The sequence below is a fragment of the Balaenoptera borealis genome (genome assembly GCF_965194805.1).
Source record: "Balaenoptera borealis genome assembly, chromosome: 9".
Lineage (NCBI taxonomy): Eukaryota > Metazoa > Chordata > Mammalia > Artiodactyla > Balaenopteridae > Balaenoptera > Balaenoptera borealis.
Genome location: NC_138873.1, coordinates 116,668,139 through 116,690,106, shown reverse-complemented (window position 1 = coordinate 116,690,106; position 21,968 = coordinate 116,668,139). Strand labels below are relative to the sequence as shown.

Here is a 21,968-nt window from a genome sequence, read left to right as displayed (position 1 = left end):
ACCAGAAGGTAACATTAAACTGTTAAGATCCAGTTCTTTCAAGGGGGACTTCTAATAAACAGACTAAAAAGACACTTTTTATAACAGAATACAGAAAAAAAAGCTTGAAAAATACAAGAATAGGCAAAATTCTGATACACAAGAGAACAAAAATGCAAGGCTTTTATTCTTAGTAAATGTCTTACAAATATTTCCAGCTTTCAATTTTAGCTTTCAGGCTATAAATAGTTACAAATTGAGCCTTGTCTCCCCACAATATCTGTGTCAGTAATACCGGATCCTTCCAATTTTTCATTAGCTGCCATTTGGACACTTGCAGTGTCTGCCTTAATCAATTATTTATTACTCAGAGCTTAATCAAAGTATATAAGAGGCTTACAGAAAATAAGAATAAAATTAAGAAATATAGGTTTTAAAGTTTACACTACAAAAAACACAGGCTTATCATTTTCTCCTTCCACATGCCCAAATATATATAAATAGGGATGTTTACCTCAACACTGTTTAGAATGGGCAGAAATTTAGAGACAACTCGACGATGCATAATAGGAGAAAACATAAATTATGGTACACCCCAAGACACTTTATAAGGTAAAGCTCAGCTAAAGTTTTGTGAGCTGACACCGAAAATGTATCCAAAATAAATTGGTAAGAAAAGCAAGTTACAGAATGGTTATAACATGCTTATTTTTATTCTTTGTGTATATATGTTCTATATAGTCACATATTTGTATAAATGTAAATGCATGGAAAAAGACTTGCCAAGTTGCAGGACAATGTTTATAGTATGATCTTACACAACTCTGTTTATATGTAAGTGTGCTCTATACATTCACATATATATAAAGATAAATGCATAGAAAAAGGTCTGAGGAAAGGAGTTGGGTAGAAGTTGGGTAGTTGGGTAGGGAAAAATGAACTTTCACTCTTTATTCTATACACATTCTATAGCTTTGTGATACTTGAACTTTTTACAAAGAGTGCATGATTCATGATATTAAATTGTATTAAACAAAACCAAAAAAATACATCACTCTTTATCATGTAGTATAAACTCAGGCATTAAGAATATATCCAGTTGGATTAAGCCAATGATGAAAAACAGACATCTGTTTAATGTCCAAAATTATCCTGAAAAGTGAATGAACAGGGCTTCCCTGGTGGCGCAGTGGTTAAGAATCTGCCTGTCAATGCAGGGGACACGGGTTCGAGCCCTGGTCCGGGAAGACCCCCACATGCCGCGAAGCAACTAAGCCCGTGCACCGCAACTACTGAGCCTGTGCTCTAGAGCCCGCGAGCCACAACTACTGAACCCGTGTGCCACAACTACTGAAGCCCACATGCCTAGAGCCCGTGCTCCACAACAAGAGAAGCCACCGCAATGATAAGCCTGTGCACCTCAACGAAGAGTAGCCCCTGCTCGCTGCAATTAGAGAAAGCCCGTGCGTAACAACGAAACCCCAACACAGCCAAAAATAAATAAATTAAATAAATAAATTTTAAAAAAAGAAGTGAATGAACAATATAAAGAATGTGCCAGAGTATAAGAAAATTCCACAGGGTTCTATTCCATGAATATTTCAACTTATCAGGTCAATCACAGAAGATATATAAACAAATTCAAAGGTAATTTTGCACTTCAAGTTGCAAACGTTCTGATTCTTCCTGCTACTCAATACTAGATCAAGGCCTTCTCACCACAAAATAGAATAATAATCTATTTGCTGCATTTTGTGCTCATTTTAAATTTACAATAAGTGCTACTCCACAAGGTTAAGACTTAAGTCTATGTGAACAATTCATACAGTATAAACAAATATGAAATTAAAAAACATGAAAGGTAAAAGGTCACTTGTAATCAAATAAATGAAAACTGAAATAAATTGACAGTAATAAAATGTTTAAACTTGTAGATAAAAGTCTAGCAGTATGTACAACAAAAAGTCAACAGTAGTCAGAGGATGGATTTATGAGCCCCTTTTATCATCGCTTTTGTACTTTACAGGAGTTTCAACAAACACATATGAAAGCTTGAAAAATAGCCATAATCCTTTAACCTGTATCCACACCCTTTGCACTGTGACTTTGCAGTTGTTCCCATGAAGAGATGGAATCTCTTTGCCCTCCTTCTGAACTTGGGCTGGCGTTGTGACTTGTTTTAGCCAACACACTCTAGCAGAAGAGACTGTGTGCCAGTTCCTAGCCTATGACTCGAGAGCCTTGCATGCTTGTGCTTGGTCCCTTGTGACATCTGCTTCTACCATGTGAACAAGTCCAAGCTAACCTGCTGGAGGATGAGAGACAAGAAGACCAAAGATCACCAACCACAGCTCCAGATACCTGAGATAGCCCAATTAAGATCAGCAAATCCAACCCACACCTGACTTGCAACTCATGGCAGACCTGTGACGGAGCCCAGGTGAAACCTGAACTATCCAGGTGAGTTCAGCCTGTATCACTGGCCTGTACATGAGCTGTACAGAAAGTTGATTTAAGCCAATAAGTGGCTTGTTAAGCATCAAAGCTTGCCAGTAGAGCATGCAATACCTTTATAATGAGAAAAATTAATCTTTTTAAGAAAGTAATGTGAGGCATTGCTAACCACTTAACTATAATGTTGTTTACACTGAAATATTAAAATATCTTATTTTCAATAGGTGTATATCTTTTTAATTGAAAAAAAAAGAAGAAGAAAACTAAAGTACCTCAACAGAGTAATTAAATTCCTTTGGAGCTCCAAGTTGCATTTAGCAAACCTTAACGCTGCCCTCATATATACAGGTCCCTGGTACCTTGATGACTAAGGCACCACTGCACTGCCAACCAGGATGTTTATGTGAGAGAAAGATAAATTTCCATTGTACTTAAGGTCTTATAATGGGTTTTATTGTTAGCCTAGTTTTTTGAAATTGGATAACTCATGACAAATCTATGTATTTAAGATACTATTCCATAAAATGAGGACTTAAATGCATAGATTTTATAAACATTGCCTTAGTTAAATAGCTGATATAAAAACAGATATTTTCATCACATATGAAAGAAATGATAGAACTAAGTTATCCTTGGAAGTCACATCAACCACCAGCAGCACTGACTGAGAACTTTCACTGTGCCAGTATCGTTACATCTATTCGTTTCATCTTTAAATCAACTTGGTAAGATAGGTATTATCATCGTCCTCATTGTACAGCTGAGAAAACTAAAACAGAAAGGTTAAGCAGCTTGCCAAAAGTCACCTAACTAGTAAGTAGCAGAGTCAGTACTTCAAACTCAGTCAGTCTGGTTCCAAAATCTGCAATCTTAACCATTTTAATTGACGGCCCCAAGAATTGACAGTCTGGGAAAAAGAGAAATGTGTCTGAACATAAAGAAAAAACGAGATTACGTTGAGGAGATTAAGAACTATATTAGTAATAGAAACATGAGAAATCAAGCAAATGAAAAGAGAAGGTAGAGAAAGAAAACATTTCAGAGAAAACAGAGTTGTATACCAAAGTGGAAATAAAAGAATGCATTTTTTTTTGGCTCAGTTGTGAATCACACCAATATAGTCATAGCAATGGAACCGCTAAGTAATGATCTGACCCAAAATTACACTATAACTCTATAGAGATATTTTTTAAAGTTTGGATATTTTGAGGAGGAGGAATGGCACATGCTGGGGGAAAGAAGTTTAATTAAAAATAGCTAAATTCTAGTAAGAAGTTAAAATAATAATGCCTAAAATTGTAAAAAGCAGTGTAAGCAAATTAGTTATAAACATGATGATATATTACAAGAAACTACTAGAAATGACTGCCTGTGGGGAGAGAAGCATGGATTTGGTAAAGGCTGAGGTATGGAACTACTATTTTTGGTTACATTATTTGCTTTAAGTTCTGTGTGTCATTTTAATTTAAAAGCTAGCAAATCTAACATATGAATTTTCTCTCCTTACTGGATGGAACTTAATTCTTGTCAGTGAGCATGCCGTTCTAGCTCACACAAAAACAATGTGCTTGGGCTTCCCTGGTGGCGCAGTGGTTGAGAGTCTGCCTGCTGATGCAGGGGACACGGGTTCGCACCCTGGTCTGGGAAGATCCCACATGCCGCGGACCAACTAGGCCCGTGAGCCACAACTACTGAGCCTGCGCGTCTGGAGCCTGTGCTCCGCAACAAGAGAGGCCGCAATCGTGAGGGGCCCGCGCACCGCGATGAAGAGTGGCCCCCGCTTGCCGCAACTACAGAAAGCCCTAGCACAGAAACGAAGACCCAACATAACAATCAATCAATCAATCAATCAATCAATCTTTAAAAAAAAATAATAATAATGTGCTTAATGATGCCAACCAAAACAAATTTAAAGTAGAAAATGCGAGTTCCTTTTCTGTGTACACTGATATTTGGCAAAAATATTTTTAAAGTCTTCTACCATTCAAAAACTACTTAAAGCAATTTTCTTCTCTTCAGAATGTATGAATTCATATATAATTCATGTATTTGCTAAAAAAAATAAAACAAAATGAAAAAACCCTCAATATCCTTATGACCTATTTTTGCCTGAAAGAGTAGATTCAGGAAATAAGGCAGCACAGGCTTTTAATCTTACTTCTCACTAGAAGAACCACAGATGAAAGCCATATTTACTTCAGTATCACTGATGTCCTGAATCATTCAATTATAAAACCAAAAAGTTCAAAAGACATACAAGAACAGCTTCTCCACAAGATGCCTACATCTGATAATGTCACTGACTCATTCCTTTTGAATCATAACTATTTTGTACATTTTTGACACTGTCTAAATTGCTCTTCCTTATCTATCTTTTCTAAATATCCCTCTGCCATTTTTAAAAAGTTTAATTGCATTTAAATGTCATCATTAGAATAAGTGATCCAGAAGTACTATTTAGTTACTTTTTCCTTCTAAATTTAGAAGGTACAAGTTTTATATCTATTGTATATTTGAGATAAGCAGAAACGAAATTTGAGAAAATTGCTGTGTAAAGAATGGATGATTGACCTCTTTTTACTTTCATCTTTGTAGTTTGTAAAGTGAGTGGCTGAACTGAAGAAATCCTTTCTGAATGGTGTAGACTAGACATAGAGGAGAGTGACCATAGCACAGATATTTGAACATAGAACAGTATATGGGGACCAGGTCCAAAAATGAGGGGTCAGATAGGTCAAGAAGAGCTGTGACAGGGACAAATGGTTTCACCCCCCCTCTTTGAAATGCAGACAGACTACATTTCTCAGCTGCCGTTGCCTCTAGCTGGGGACATAAAACTAAGTCCCTTAATGATAGCACAGAGCAAAGGCTCCCAAACCCCACCTGTGACCACAGTGTACTGTGTCGTGTAGTTTTTATACCTTTCAAAGAAGCAAATTAATCCTATGCCAATGGAGAAGTTAACGCAGTCAGTACATAGTCAAACTTTGGACCATATACTACAGGAGGGATTCACTGCCTTAATGAATGGCTATTGACAGCATATATTTCCATTCAATTACAAAATGGATCATTTTAATTCTGCACGAATTTTTTTTTTTAAGTAGCATATTTCTTGGCATGAAACTAGGACACTGGAGCAAATTGTTTCATTGATGCCCTCCACTCAATAGTGTTTAAATAGGATGCAAAATAGGGCAACCTTAGAAAGAAGGCTGCCTCTGGGGTCAGAACATCTTGGTTTAAAATCTAACTCTATCACTCATTCCTCTGTGAGCAAGTTTCTTAAACTCTCTCAACTTCAGTTTCAGGATAATACCACCTGGCAGAGGTTTTGTGACAATTAAATGGAACCATCTGTGCCATATATACCCAATACCTGACTCTAGACTGTCTGGGTTTGAATCCTGTTTGTGTGGATTTGGGCAAGTTGTTTAACTTCTCTAATCCTCAGGTTCCTCATGGATAAAATAGTGATAGTAACAGAATTTCTGGCAAGGCTGTTGTATTAAATGAAACAGTCCATTGGCCTATACAATATAGCACTGTGTCTAGTACAGAAGTGTTAAAAAAAGTGCATAAACACTAGGCAAATACACACATGGATTATCTCATTTAATCCTCTCAACTTTATGAAGTAATAAGTACTATTATAAAAAGATGGGCATCCTGCTTTAGCGTTAGGACAAAAGTAGCATTTATATCAAGCTATGAAAGGCCGCCATTTATTTTGCTAATCCAACGGGGGATATTTTCATCTTGAAAGAGAACATATTTTCTCTAACCAAGATGACAGATTAGATTAGTCGAGGTTACCTGTTTTATCGGCGAACTCTACAGAAGACTGAAACACAAAGGAGGTTCAACTTATAATGAGATTAAATAGAAGGGGGAAACTCCTTAGTCAAATTAAGATTCAAGAAATAAGGAACCGGGCTTCCCTGGTGGCGCAGTGGTTAAGAATCCGCCTGCTAATGCAGGGGACACGGGTTTGAGCCCTGGTCCGGGAAGATCCCACATGCCACGGAGCAACTAAGCCCGTGTGCCACAACTCCTGAGCCTGCGTGACACAACTACTGAAGCCCACGTGCCTAGAGCCTGTGCTCCGCAACAAGAGAAGCCACCGCAATGAGAAGCCCGCCCACCGCAAGGAAGAGTAGCCCCCGCTCACCGCAACTAGAGAAAGCCCGCATGCAGCAATGAAGACCCAACGCAACCAAAAATAAATTAATTAATTTAATTAATTAAAAAAAAAAAAAAAGAAATAAGGAACCCAGAGAACCTTAGGAACTAACCTAAAGAATGGGAATGGCGAGGATTTTCACTTTGGGTGTCTATTTCTCTCCCTTCCTCCCACCCACAGTGAACATGTATGCTTGACCTCACAGTCTTCTACTAGAGACCATCGTTTACCAAGTGGCAGGGGATGTGGCTGCAGTCCCATGTCACCCCAGACAAACCGCCCACAGAAAGTGCAGCTTTGTCTCCACACAGAAAGTCCCAGAAAAGAAGTCAGAACAGCTGGGCTGGAGCCACATCGCCATTCCCCGAGATGATGGAGGTCAGATAAGACAGCTGGCAGCCCCTTCAGAACCAAATGGAGTGGACTAAGAACAGTGCCCATGGGAAGACTGTGTCCCACAAAGAAAATAAAGGACCTATAATAGATGCTGAGACGTTAACTACTGGGAGAGAGCTGTGCACACAACCTCAAGTTAAAGCCTTGGGTAACTGTGACACTCTATAACTGAACCATTCTTGAACAGGATTTAGTGATATAAACGATATAGATTAAAATTATACGTTAGGAGAAAATTCATCTTTGAGTTAGCAAGTTACCTTTTTTTTTGGATGTCTAATACTTTAGCTTCCTAAGGAACTCTTTACCTAGTATCCTTTAAATACTTCACTGCAGGAATCATGGAGAGAATACAATTCCAGACTTGGGAAAATAACATCGTAATGAGGTTGCTGGAGGGGAAAACAGGTAATAGCTGAGGCTTCCCTGAAATATTTCCAACTGCATCAATTTAGTTCTGATTGTAAAGAGTGGCAAATGCTAGGGAATTACTTTTCTGTCAGTAAAATTCTATTAATGAGCATTATTAGGAATCACGCTCAACTCTGTTCCTTAGATATATTTACACCTTCTCATTGTCCCTTCATACGCAACATCTTTCCTATTTTCCTACTCTTCGTTTCTCTAGACTACATTCTGTTAATTTTTTTGACCTTGTCTTCTAGTTTACCAATTCTTTCTTTATCTGTTTATAATTTCTGGTTAAACCAGTGATTTTTTTCCTTTCATTTATTATTTCTCTTTACTAGACACTCCATTCTGTTCTTCAAATTGGCTTGTCTACTGCTTATATTCTCAAATGCCTCCTTTTTTTAATGTGACGCCCACTTTTTTGCAGTGTCTCTATGCTAGTTCTAATATCCGAAGTCTTGAGGGGCCTGTATCTTCCTTTTCTTGCTCCTGCTCAAAGGGACTCTATCTTCTTTTTGGAACTTTACCTGTAGGACTATTCTGAGGCCTGACTTGAAGTGACTCCAGAAAGAATTTTGTTGCCTCCTGACAGCTCTCTTGGGCACCAACAACCCGGAACCACTTAAATTAAATTACCTGCTTAAGAGTTTTCACACACTTAGGGGCACATATTGAAATTGTAATCCTGTGTAAGGGTCATATTGTGATCAAAATTCTTAGAGATTTCTTCTTTTCTCTCCACCAGCATAAAGTCAAGACAGGTAATATTTCTTCCTGACACTTCTGTACTTCACACCGTGGATGTGGCACGTGGAGTCCCACCTTTAAGCAAGGGCTCCTAGTAGATTCTCTACCTAAAGCAGGTCCTGGACTTTGTCTCCTGTCCCCACTGTTCCATGGAGTCAATCAGAGCAAAAGCTCAATGTTTCCAGGACCAGGCAAATACCTTCTGGAAGATTTTGGCATTCGCTTCTATCCCAGGGTTCTGAGGTTCACTTATTTCAAGACTCCCGAGTCCTAACTTCCAAGCCAGCTCTGTACACATTTAAAATAAACAAGCAAACAGGGGTGGAATGAATTGGGAGATGGGGATTGACATATATACACTACTATGTATAAAATAGATAACTAATGAGAACCTACTGTATAGCACAGAGAACTCTACTCAATGCTCTGTGGTGACCTAAATGGGAAGGAAATACAAAAAAGAGGGGATATATGTATACGTAGAGCTGATTCACTTTGCTGTAGAGCAGAAAGTAACATAACATTGTAAAGCAACTACACTCCAATAAAAATAAAAACAAACACACACACACACGCACACACCGTTTATTGCAGGGTATCTACCATTCCTCCATTACTACCAGACAAAGATATCTTACTCTACACTTACTCTTGACCCCTCCCTCTTCTTTCCCCTTCTTAAATTTATTTAGACACAAATATTTCATACGACCTAAGAAATTTCTAACCCATCCTTGTCTGCTAATCAAGCCCCTACCATTTCTTGGGAAGGCTGTTCAAACAGTCTCCTAGCTGTTTGAAGCGTCTCCTATCAAGCAATCTTTTTCTCACACTAACCCTTGGAGGTGGTGAGAGATGGACGGAAGTTCCAGACTGCCCCTTGGGCTCTAATCCATCCGAGCAGGTTCTAGTTTGTCCTGGCTCTACCTTGCTTCATGTCCATCTTCCCTTCCCAACAGTCTGTCCTGCAAACTTCAAGATACAGCACCAAACACAGAAGCAACAACCTTTCATGGACTATTTAGCTTCTACAACTGCACATATTATATATAAATATAATATCTTCTAGTGTTTTGCTTCTGATCAAACCCTGACTGATAGAGCAGTATACAGAGATCTGTCTCACTTCTTTAAAGAGCTGCAGCGTAATCCATCAAAAGAATGTAGTTTAATTTACTCAACCAAGCCCAAATCCCCTAGTGATGGACGAATGGGTTATTTCCAGTCCTTGTTCTTACAAATGGTGCTGTAATGAACAGTAACATTTTCTCAGACTTTTATCAGTGTATCTCTGAAATAGATTCCTAGAAGTAGACTATGAGCCAAACCATATTATTCCTAAGAGTTCTATCCCCTCCTTAAAGTGTGTAACTTCTTTTGGAAACCACACAAGCAACTGTGACAGAGATTGGTAGTTGTCAATATGTCTCTCCCATCACTGTGTAACAATAAAATTTTTAGTCTTTCGCCTAGTACCCAACTACTTTTTCAGCCTCCCTTGCGGCGAGGTGTAGCCCTGTGATTAAGTTCTGGCCAATGGGATGTAAGTAGATTTAATATGTGCAACTTCCAAGTCATTCTTTAAAGAGAAGATGACTCCCTTTCCCCTTCCACCTCCCTTTCCCCTTCCACCTCCCTTTCCCCTTCCGTCTCCCTTTCCCCTTCCTGGTGGCTGGAATGTATATGTGATGTTGGGAGTGGAGCACCCATCTGGGACCATGTTGAAGACAATAGAGAAACCAGACAGAAGGTCCCTGGTACCCTGATGACTAAGGCACCACTGCACTGCCAACCAGGATGTTTATGTGAGAGAAAGATAAATTTCCATTGTACTTAAGGTCTTAGAATGGGTTTTATTGTTAGCCTAGTTTTTTGAAATTGGATAACTCATGACTATATCTATGTATTTAAGATACTATTCCATAAATAAAATGAGGACTTAAATGCATAGATTTTATAAACATTGCCTTAGACTACTTAAAAGTTAGCTTTTGTGGCCTTCCTTATACTTGACCATGTCGCATTTAGTTAAGATTACTGGATAATTAACCTAAATGAGCTATTATGTAATAAACACAACTCCCATTTTACAAGGAATTATCAGCATCGTGTTTGTAATATAAGAATACACATCTGTATTTATTACTCTGTGAATTTTCCCAACATGAACTTTAAAAAAAAAAATTTAAATGTAAAGGTTCACATCTTTAGTCCCCTCTGTTTTGACTATTCTCAAATGTATGCTAGAAATTCAAGACGAATGAATGTCGGAAAAAAAGTCAGTCTATTTGAACGGATGAAGAAAATGTGGTACATACACACAATGGAATATTACTCAGCCATAAAAAGGAACGAAATTGGGTCATTTGTAGAGACGTGGATGGCCCTAGAGACTGTTACACAGAGTGAAGTAAGGTCACAAAGAGAAAAAGCAAATAACGTACATTAACGCATATATGTGGAATCTAGAAAAATGATACAGATGAACCGGTTTGCAAGGCAGAAATAGAGACACAGATGTAGAGAACAAACATATGGACACCAAGGGGGGAGGGGGGGCGTGGGATGAATTGGGAGATTGGGATTGACATATATACACTAATATGTATAAAATAGCTAACTAATGAGAACCTGCTGTATAGCACAGGGAACTCCACTTCACTGTACAGTAGAAACTAACACAACATTGTAAAACAACTATACCCCAATTAAAAAAAATAATAAAGTCAGTCTGTTAAGTTAGTGTTTATGGATACTACAAGTCTTCCTATTATTACCACTTAGAAATTATCAGGCTACTCTGATCTTTTAAAAGAATCTAAAGCATCTTCTTTTATTTATTAGACTCTGTCAATACAGAAATGTCTTCCACAAAGCACAATAATCCAGATTATTGAATCAAAATACACCATTCCTTGTTACATCATTCCAAACAACTTTAATTTTGGAGTTTCCTCCACCAGTGCAAAGCAGATCTGAGAGATGAACAGACAGAGCTAGAGAAAAGGGGGCTGCACGTAGGCAGCAACTGAAGAATCAGCGTGAGAACATTCAGAGCCCCTGTTCACATCCCCGTCCTCACAAAAGAGCAGAAACCAAAATATGGTCAGCTGCAAGATACGGATTTCAACCAGAGGCCAAGGCTAAGAAAACTATGGGTTAAAAGCATCCTGAACTGTACATAAGAACCAAGAATTATAAAAAATAAATGGAGATAGTTATTGCTTTAGAACTGACATTATGCACTGGTTCTCAAAAGTTAGTATGAGTCAGAAGCACCTGGAAGGCTGTGAAGACAGAACGAGCTGGGCCGTCCCCAGGGGTTCTGATTCAGTAGGTCTTGAACTGACTGAGGCCTGACAGCCTGCATTTCTCATAAGCTCCCACAGTGCTTCTGCTGCTGGCCCAGGGATCAAGCTTGAGAACCACCTGGAGAACACTCATATAAAGATTTCAGTGGCTAACTCTTTTCCAAGCCTACTTTCTTTGGCAGAGAAATTCTCCAGCTATGAAATAACTCTTTTTTAGTCTTTACTGGGACAAGAAAAGATTCAGTTAAGAATCCCTGAAATGACAAATAAACAATCACAGGGAAACTGCTGAAAAACTTTTGAGCCTCGATCCTCATCAGGGTCTTTCATAATCTCTCCCAGGGCCAAACCTACAACAAATTTCTCAAGCTCATTCTCTTAGCCGGAATCCTATAACATTAAACATTTCCCTCACCAATCCTGATATCAAAATCCATAGCAAAGTGAATATTACTTTTCTAAATGTTTCTTAGTCTCCATTTATTAAAAACTGGGGGAAAAAAAACTGTATTAATTGATTAGCTTGAATTGGTTGGCCTTACAAATATAATACTCATAGGGTATTCATAGTAATTAGAAATCAAATGGCTACTCAGTATATAACATTGGTGTTTTCCTTTTCACCTCAAGATTATAAATTCTTTTGTTATTTTTTATTCCATAATGGGATACAGATAACTATAGAGTTCCACAAAAATGTAGAGATTCAATTTAAAGTATGCTTAAATTAAGAACAACTGGAACTCTGATAAATTTCCAGCAGAAATGCAAAATGGCATAACCACTTAGTCTTCAGTACATTCTTACAACATTCAATCTACTCTGACACATCAATTCTATTCCTGGATGTTTATCGCCAAAAAAAAAAAAAAAAGAAGGAAAGAAAGAAAGAAACAGTATGTTCACAAAAACACTTGTGTAAGAATGTCTCTAGAAGCCTTGTACAAAATAGGCAAAAACTGAAAACAATGATGATCATTTGTCCATCAACAGGGGAAGGGATAAACTGTGATATATTCATACAATGGAAATGTTACTCAGCAATGAAAAAGGAATAAACCACTGATACAAGCAACAACATGAATGAATCTCAAAACCATTAGGCTGAGCAAAAGAAGGCAAACACAAAAGTATATATACAGCACTGTATGACTTACTTATATGAGGGCCCAAAGCATATGCAACTAATCTGTGCTGAAAGCAATCAGAAAGTGGCTAAGTTTGGGGTAGGAAGAATGGATTGGCAGAGAAGAGGCAGGAAGGAGCTTCCTGGAGCAATGAAAGTTTTCCAGTCTTGTTTTACATAGTAGTTACATGGATGTAGAGGACTGTCAAATCTATCCAACTGAACACTTAAAATGTCTGCATATGTATTTAAATGTACGTAATTCACATCACAATAAAACAAAATGTTTTTAAGCCTAACTATTCGAGGAAAAGAATGGTTTGCCAAAGCAATGTTCCCTAAATTTGAAATAAAATACACTTTAGGCAGAATAAACAGTTTGATGTTTAAATGTCCATTACGGTTGATAAAGAAGCAATGATAGATGAGTGTTTACAGAATTATGATTCTGAGCTAGAAAGAGGGTGATCAAACATTTCAGTTTGCCTTAGACGCTCATGTTAGAAAACCAGTGTAGACCTGATGTTACAAAACTAATAGTGCCCCCTTCACTATCAAAGGAATCCTAATTTAGATGAAGACCTACAAGGACACTTTAGCTAAAAGGACATTTGATATTATTTAGTACAATGAGCTCATTCACCTTTTCCACTCAACCCACAACTACTTAACATCTACTATGTAGCCAAACACAATCCCTACTTTCTTGCTACCACTTCACATTGCTTCCCTGTTTCCAAAATTAAAATTTAAATAGCTAGATGGATTTTCTCTAAAGTTAACTTAAAATATACAGCTGAGGACAAACTAAATATAGAAGACATCAGAATTATTTTTTCTACAGGGAAATGTAAATCAAGCTTATGAAAGAAAAATTATAATTTTGAGCTATGCAAAACAAAATGTATAAAGATGTTCATAAATATAAAATAAAGGAAAAATTTACCTGCTGCCCTGTAAAGTATTTTAGGTTCAAAAAATATACAAGGATTTTTATCCTCTATGCATGACAAAAGAAGTCCCTTGGCCTGGAAAGGGCTTCTGGGTATAACCACCTGCAAAAACAGATTTTTTTTTAAGACAAGTTCAGTGAAAATGAATCCCAGTAAACTCACATATAAGGGTTGATATTTAAATAACCAATTGTTACTAATTAAATATAGAAATCTTGTATTTTTAGACTAATTACCATTTATCATAAAATTCACATATTGTCCAAAATGATCCCATTTGTTCCACAAATATTTATCAGATGCCCACCATATTCTGGTAATTAAGATACTGCTATTCTCTCAAGGAGTTAAACTTGCATATACATAAAAAATAAAAGGAAACCACAAAGAGCATTCATCAAAACAAAAAAGTAAATTTGTAAATATCTTCCTGTATTTACTTACAAAGAAATCTTTTCTACTAATACCCTACTGCTACTTTTCAAAGGTATGCAACTCTCTTCTCCAATTTTAAGATCCCAAAATCTCCTCCTTTCCCATGAAAACTCTGGCCTTCATTTCCTAAGTGGAAAAATAATCCACTGAACTTTACGATCCAGGTAACATAATGTGCAGTTACTGCAAAGCTAAAAGAAAAGTGTGGACGCTGCACATTTCCAGTTGGGGAAAGGGCTCAGGACCTTCTTGAGAATGAGAGTGATAATGAGGAAGATGATGGTAATAACAGCAGTTAGCATACGTGTTAACTGTTGATTAATCCACTATGTGGATTAATTCATGCTCACAGCAACCCCATGAAGTAGCAATTATTATTTTCCCCAATTCACAAATAGAGACTGAGGCTTAAAGAGAGACAAGTAGCCTGTCCAAGGTTACCTCGATTGCTAAAGCAAGGATTCTTGCCTGTTCTGACTGACCAAGCTCTTAATTTCTACACCATTTTGCCTCAAATCACAAACTCTTGTCCAGTTTAATGATTGTTAAATAACTGCATAAAGATGTTACATAGGAAGAGTTATCATTAAAATAAACCTGAATTTATCACAAAGACTCAAATAAGATTCCTTGAAGCAAACTATATTTGGCTTTCAAAATCATTTTTATACGATTTTATTGAAGAATTTTTATTTAAAAAATAAAATAACACAAATCTCACTATTTTCCAAAAAGAGACTGTTAAATACATTGCTCATCATAGCACACAATGTCTTTATCTTATGTTCCTATTTTAGTTTTAATTCATCTGCTTTCTTCATGTGTTTATTTTTAGCCTTTTGTACTATATGTATATTCTCATTTGGGATAAAATAAAAGAGAAAGCATGGGGGGAGAGAGGTAGGGGTGAGAGAAAAGAACTGCTCTTAAAAATACTGGGTAACATCATAAACATTAAATGTGAATCAATCTTCAGCTCAAGCACAAAAATAACTGTTGCCTCAAATGTGGTTTTTGTCCCAACCTACCATTTCTAGCTTACATTGAAAAATTATGCAACCCCTACTTAACTACAAAATTTTACAACTTTGATCTGGTAGAAAAAACAATAAAACAGACACACTCACAAATGACTCATGTTATCAAAAACCAGACATAAAGCTCTGGGTAGACATATCTATGAGTTTTTATATTGATTCCCTGGAAAGCTCTTCAGAAAATAGAAAAGAAGATAATGTAAAAAATTAAGACATAAAATAAGCAAAATATATATATTTTTTTAATCAAAAGACCCAAGCTGTTGTGGAAGATCTAAGATTATTGAGAAAGGCTATAAAAGACAGATGCTTCAAAATTAATTGCTTGAGCAAGTATTACATTACCCTGGACTGGAAAACATACCTAGGTAACCAAGTCTTCTGTCAGTCTATTTAAAAGTAAGAAAGAGACTAAAAGCAAAATTTTATCCCTGTGACTTTGAGGTAAATATGCACTAAGCAGTAGATTTATTAAAATTACTCCAGAATCAACTGTTAAGTGAGAAAGCCCCATTAGAAAGAAACAGAGCTTTTTGCTCAAATGGAATTTGCAAGTAAGGCCTTTTTGCTGAACAAATCTGTGAAAATTGCCAAAGATTGATAGGAATGTATATCTTACTTTGTCAGTTTCATTTTTCACGTCTTGGTAATATATGTTATTTTGATAAATAAAGATGATTTCTATCGCAAAAAAAAAAAACAAAAAGAAAGAAGGAGAGCTTTGAAAGAGATGGAAGAGAAACTATGTTCTCGGTCTTATTATTTGAAGTCTATGAAATTCACATCGGGGTCAAGCCAGCACTGCTTCAAGGAAAATATTCTATAAACCTGGGTGTTGGGTGCTTAATCTAAACGAAATAAAAGCTCTCTTTCTTAAAAACAATTCAGTTCACATAAATTCCAAAAATCCTGATTGCTTTTCTCTAGATAGCCATATTAGTTAATATTAATCGAATGAACCAAAACGGAAACATCAAATGGAGAGCAAATAAAGTACATAAGTGAGAATACCTTGATTCCTGGGCAATGGGCAAAAAAAGCTTCAGGACTCTGGGAATGATAGAGAGCCCCATGGCCAACACAGCCCCAAGGGGACCGGATGGTGAGGCTTCCACAATTAAAAAGATCCCCAGAGCGATAGCGATACTTGGCGGCTTCATTAACGATCTGAGGGGGAAAGAGAGAAGGGACATGTCATGATGAGTCATTTTTTCCCATCCATTTTTATAAGCCATTTTATTTGATCTTTAAATATATGTCCATAACAAAATAGCTCAAAGGTAACAAAAAGTTCCTAAGATAGGGGGTGGGAGAGTGGAGGTAATTCTTTAACACTTCACGGACTTCCCTTAGAAAGGCTCGATTATGGTAAAATGCAATCTTCTTACCTGATCAAAAGCAGGGAAAATATAATCTGCAAACTGAATTTCTGCAATGGCGGTAGCACCAGTGACTGCAATTCCAATTCCAAATCCAACAATTCCTTGTTCACACAATGGGGTATTAAAAACTCTGTCTTTACCTACAAAAGAAATGAAAGTCATCTTAATGTGACAAATGAGAGTAATGTAATGTACAATACAACTGAAAATTCACTGAGTTAATAATGGTGAGATAAAAGAAAAAAGCATAGAACACGTGGATGAAACAGAAAAGAAATGGTATGATGGTTGGTTTCAATGCAAACGTAGTAATTATATTAACTCTAAGTAATCTAAATATCCTAATTAAAAGAAAGATTGTCACACTGGGATACAAGAAAGCAAAACCTAACTACTTAAAAAAACAAACAAACAAACACTCAAACAATAAAGATAAATGTAAAGAAAGAAAAAGAAGGAAAAAACACACAATGGAAAACCTAACCAAAAGAAGTTGATGTCACTACGTTAATAGCAGACAAAGTAGACTTTAAGGGAAAAGGCATTACCAGAGATAAAGAGGGAAAATTCATACTGTTAAAGGGTTCAATTCATAAGGAGCACATAATTCCAAATTTATAGTCATCTAATAACACAAGCTCCAAATAAATAGAAAAAATTAACAGAATTAAAAGGATAAATAGATAAAATTCCCAATATAGTAGGAGATTTTCATGTACCAGTCTCACTGACAGAAAAAACACACCAAAATAAAAAGGTAAAAACTATTGAACATTTGAACATGATTAGCAAACATAACCTAATTGACATACTACACCCAAGAGCTAAGAATACAAATTCTTTTCAAGTAAACAGAGAACACTGACACTAACTGACCACAGCGTGGGCTATATATCCAATCAACAACTTCCAAAGGATTAAAATCCTACAGAGTGTATTCTCAGACCATGGTGGAATTAAGCTAGAAATCAATAGTAAAGTTTTAAAAAAATATATGCACCCCCATGTTCACTGCAGCATTATTTACAACAGCCAAGATATGGAAGCAACTCGAGTGTCCATCAATGGATGAATGGATAAAGAAGATGTGATAGATAGATAGACAGATAGACATACATACACACACACACACACACACACACACACAAACACACACAATGGAATATTACTCAGCCATAACAAAGAATGAAATCTTGCCATTTGCAGCAACATGGATGGACCTAAAGGGTATTATGCTAAGTGAAGTAAGTCAGACAGAGAAAGACAAATACCGTGTGATCTTACTCATATGTATAATCTGAAAAAAAAAAAAAGAAATAAAACCAAAACACCAGGCTCATAGGTACAGAGAACAGGTTGGTGGTTGCCAGAAGTGGGGTGGAGGGTTGGGGAATGGGTGAAAGTGGTCAAAAGCTACAAACTTCCAGTTACAAAACAAATAAGTCATGTAATGTACAGCACAGTGGCTATGGTTAATAATACCGTATTGCATAGTTGAAAGTTTCTGAGAGAGCAGATCTTAAAAGTTCTCATCACAAGAAAAACTTTTTTAACTATGTGAGGTGACGGAGGTTAACTAGACTAATTGTGGTGATCATTTCACAAAGTATACAAATACCAACTTATGTTGGTTGTACACCTAAAACTAATATGTCAGTTATGCCTCAAAAAAAATTTTTTTAAGCCTTGTGTTAGAAAAAAAAATTTAAATATACGTCTAAATAACCCATGTCTCAGAGAAGAAATTATAAGGGAAATTAGAAAGTATTTTGAACTGAATGATAATGAAGAAACTACGTGTCACAACTTATTGAAGTTCCCATTTCGGTAATGGCAGAGTAGCTTTTGTCATACTAGCCCTCCCACATCTAATGATTACAAATCTGGACAGAATATAACAAACTACTTAAAGGTGTCAGAGAACCAAAAAGCAGGTCTGAACAGAAGGAGACTTGACCCTTGAAAGAAGGAGACTTGACCCTTGACCCACATGCAGGACGGGCCCCACCTTTATCAGGCTTGTTCCCAGGGGGGACTCCCCAGGCTGACATGCGACAGCTAGAACTCAGACACACAGACTCGGTCCTGTTGACCTGAGGTGTCAGGGAATGGAGTCTGGGGCTGCCAGTGGCTGGAACCTGAGACACTAAGTCCCTCAAAACAGGGCACTCCATGGGGGCACCCCAAAATCTGTGCATGCACTCTGCTCAAACCCTCGGCTGACCCCGTGCCTGCAGCAGATGACAAGAGCTGGGACCCACCGGGCTGATCAGAAATGTCAGCGGTACCCACTAAAGACTTTTAGACACTCTTCCAATGAAAGCATCTTGATAAACACCTTAGGTTTTCCATTCATCCGCAGGATACGTTATTAGCATACAACTCTACTCTCACCTGAAATTTTACCACCTCTCAGCCAGTATCAGTATTTCATGAAAAATTCTCATTTCAGGGAGTTGGATGGACAGAAGCAGTGGCCACAGTCTGGCCAGGGGATGAAAAGTCTGGGGACCAATCGGGCTTCGTGTTTCATTTCCATAATCCAAGGATACCAGTTCTTCCTGTTGCACAGAACTCACTTTCAGCTCAATCATTCCTTTGACCATGAACCGCAAATGGGGTGAGTGCTGGGAAATGCCAACTAGACATATCCTGCAGTTTGTCATCATGGTCTGGGACTGTCTTCTGAAATTGTGACCTCCATCCCTCATCAGTTTCCTATCTGACTGCAAGTAGCTTGATAACTGCTGAAGATCTACACTTCCATTAGACCAAGAACAATTCACTGGTAGAAGATGAACACAGATTCCAGCTGCCACCTGTGGAATCCACATCTCTGAATACCGGAAGCACCGTAAACAGATGAGCAGGGTTCCTATCTCTTCTTTGCTACATCAAGTGCCCGGATTCAGATATTTTTCATCTCAATAAACATAGCCCTTTTTGCTGCTAGAAGTCAAAAGTTGAGTTTCTCAGAACTCTTACTCCAAAACAGTTTGAGGAAACTGTTTAACAGCTCTCGCCAACAAGTTTCTATGCTCTAACAGAAACTGCTTCAACATGAACTAAATAATAAAAATCTGTTTCTTAAAAAAAAAAAAAAAATATATATATATATATATATATATGTATATAAAGAAGAAAAGCAAGTATAAAATTTTTAAAAATCTGTTTCTATTTTCTCCCAAACAGGTCAGGATTGAGGGTAAGAGTACAAATAAAATGCACAATACTGATAACTTCCTTTACTTTAGAATGCAATTAACCTAACATAAAGTTCATACACATAGTATCCCAATGGGTGGATTAATACATACAGGGATTGCGCTGTGAGTTAAGACAGATCTGGGTTTAAGTGCTATCACCACAAGTTACTAAACTCCCTATGGCTCAGTTTCATATCTGTAACAGACCAATCATGATACTGAAAAGACAAAAATAATTCATACATGTATTCAAATGTTTACAAAGTACCTAATATTGTCTAGATGCTATTCTAGATGCAGAGGATACAGCAGCAAAGAAAACCAAAAAAAATCCTATCCTCATGGAACTTAGATTCTGGTCGGGGAAAACAGACAATAAAAACAAAATAAATGAGTAAAATACATAGCGTGTTAGATGATGACAAGAGCTGCAGAGAACAGTAAAGCAGGGAGTAAGTGATCAGGGGAGAGGAAGTGGAACTCCTGTGGTTTTAAACAGGGAGATAGGGGAGGCACCACTGACAGGTGACATTTAAAGGAAGAGTTGAAGGAAGTGAGGAAATGTACTGTGAGTACATCCCAGGGCATCAGTGTTCTGGACAGAGGGACCAGCAAGTGCAAAAGTCCTGGGGTATAAATATGTTTAGCACTTCAGAGGAAAGGTACGAAGACCAGAGTGCCTGGTATGGAGTAAGAGAAATAGTGGTAAGAGAAGAAGCTGAAGAGTTAAAAGGATGGGCTGGGGCAGTGGCACAGGTCAGATGGGGCCTCGGGGTGGGGGGAGGGTCACTGTAAACAGTCTGAGTTTGACTGTGAGAATGAGTGAGTCAGTAAGTAGGTGAGTGAGACAGGAAGCCAAGGAGCAAAGTCACGCCATCCTCCAAGTTGCATTTCAGCAGGATCCCTCTGGCTGGTATTTGGTGAACAGCCTGTAAATAGGCGAAAATGTGGACACAGCAAGACTGATGATAGGCTGCTGCAATCATCCCAGCAAGAGATGATAATATGGAACGGCAGGAAAGGTGTGAGTCTCCAGGTATAGTCTAAAGATAGAGCATCAGAAGGATTTACTGAGGAAAGGGACGTGCAGTATGAGTCAGAGAAACGCTAAGGATGATTCAGTGGCTTTTGGCTTGAGTAGCCTGAGGAGAGAGCTACCACTGCCCAAGGAAGGGAAAACGAGGAAGCAGCATGTTGGGATGAGAAACCAGGAGCCCGGTTGTGGAGATGTTACGTTTGAGATGCCTTCAGACATTAAGGTAAAGCCACTCATTAGACTGTTGGATATATGAGTTGAAAGTCTTCAGCATGAAGATTGCATTAAAAAAAACATGTGATTGGATGAGATTCCCAAGCACATTTAAATGGGTACCTAGAGAAAGGAGAGACCCAGTGTTAAAAAGACATGAAAAATAATGAGCAAAGTTGAGAACGAAAAAAAGCCAGAGTTTGGAGGAGAAATAGTAGAACGTGCTGGCCTAGAAGTCAAATGAAGCAAGTGATTCTAAGACCAGCCTGTGCCAGTTGAAAGTGAGATGAGGGCTGAGGAATTTCTAACTGGTGACCCAGACATAACAGTGTCTGCCACGCGGGAGGGAGGGAGAAAACAAATGCCTAATTCAAGAGGGATGGGAGAAGAGAAATTGGAGACAAGAAATAATGACAATTACTTGGAGAAATTTTGCTGTAAAGGAAAGAAGAGAAAAGGAACAACAACGAGCTGGAGAGGAATATGGAATCAATAGAGGGATTATTTTAAGATGGAAGAAATAACAGGATATTTGAAGGCTGACAGAAATGATCAATAGAGAGGGGGACATTGATGGTTGAGAAGATTAATGAAATGGAGAGAAGGAAGAACGATGTGTTTGAAGGTGACAGAGGCAGGGGTCTGGTGTGGAGAGGTGACAAGAACCCTGACGTTCATTCAGAGTGCAGGAGGAAAGCATTTGCGGGCACTGATGCTGGTACACAGACAGATGCAATGGCAAGAGCCTGCCGAAGTTCTATGTTCGCTGCATCTATCTTCTTAGTAAAATGTGAAACTAGATTATTAGCTAAGGGTAAGGACAGGGGAGGCAGTGTTGAGAAAAGAGTGTATGAAATAGTCATCTGGGAAAATGGAAGAGTGAATGAAGCAGGAACATGCAGCACGAGTGGGCTGTGGAGATCACTAGCCTTGAACGGAAAGCGAGGTCAGCTGGCAAGATGACATGTTTTGTTCCAGCAATATTCAGCCCAGGATTTAGGATTTAGACAGAGATGCATTTAACTAGCATTGGATTTTGCCAAGCAAATCATGGCATGGAATTTAAACTGGGTATAAAGAGAAGAAAAGTCATCAGGGG

At 37.8% G+C, this 21,968-nt stretch overlaps 1 protein-coding gene across 2 annotated transcripts in view; it reads right to left on the bottom strand.

Moving 5' to 3' along the window:
- The window catches only part of BCKDHB (branched chain keto acid dehydrogenase E1 subunit beta), a 235,231-nt gene that overhangs the window by 169,958 nt on the left and 43,305 nt on the right, over positions 1 to 21,968 (bottom strand). For both annotated transcript variants that reach the window (XM_082405096.1, XM_082405095.1), the window contains exons 4-6: positions 16,421 to 16,554; positions 16,044 to 16,199; positions 13,554 to 13,662 (exon numbers count right to left, since the gene is read on the bottom strand). In XM_082405096.1, the coding sequence (XP_082261222.1) occupies positions 13,554 to 13,662; positions 16,044 to 16,199; positions 16,421 to 16,554 (399 nt within the window). The remainder of the gene's footprint in view (positions 1 to 13,553; positions 13,663 to 16,043; positions 16,200 to 16,420; positions 16,555 to 21,968) is intronic.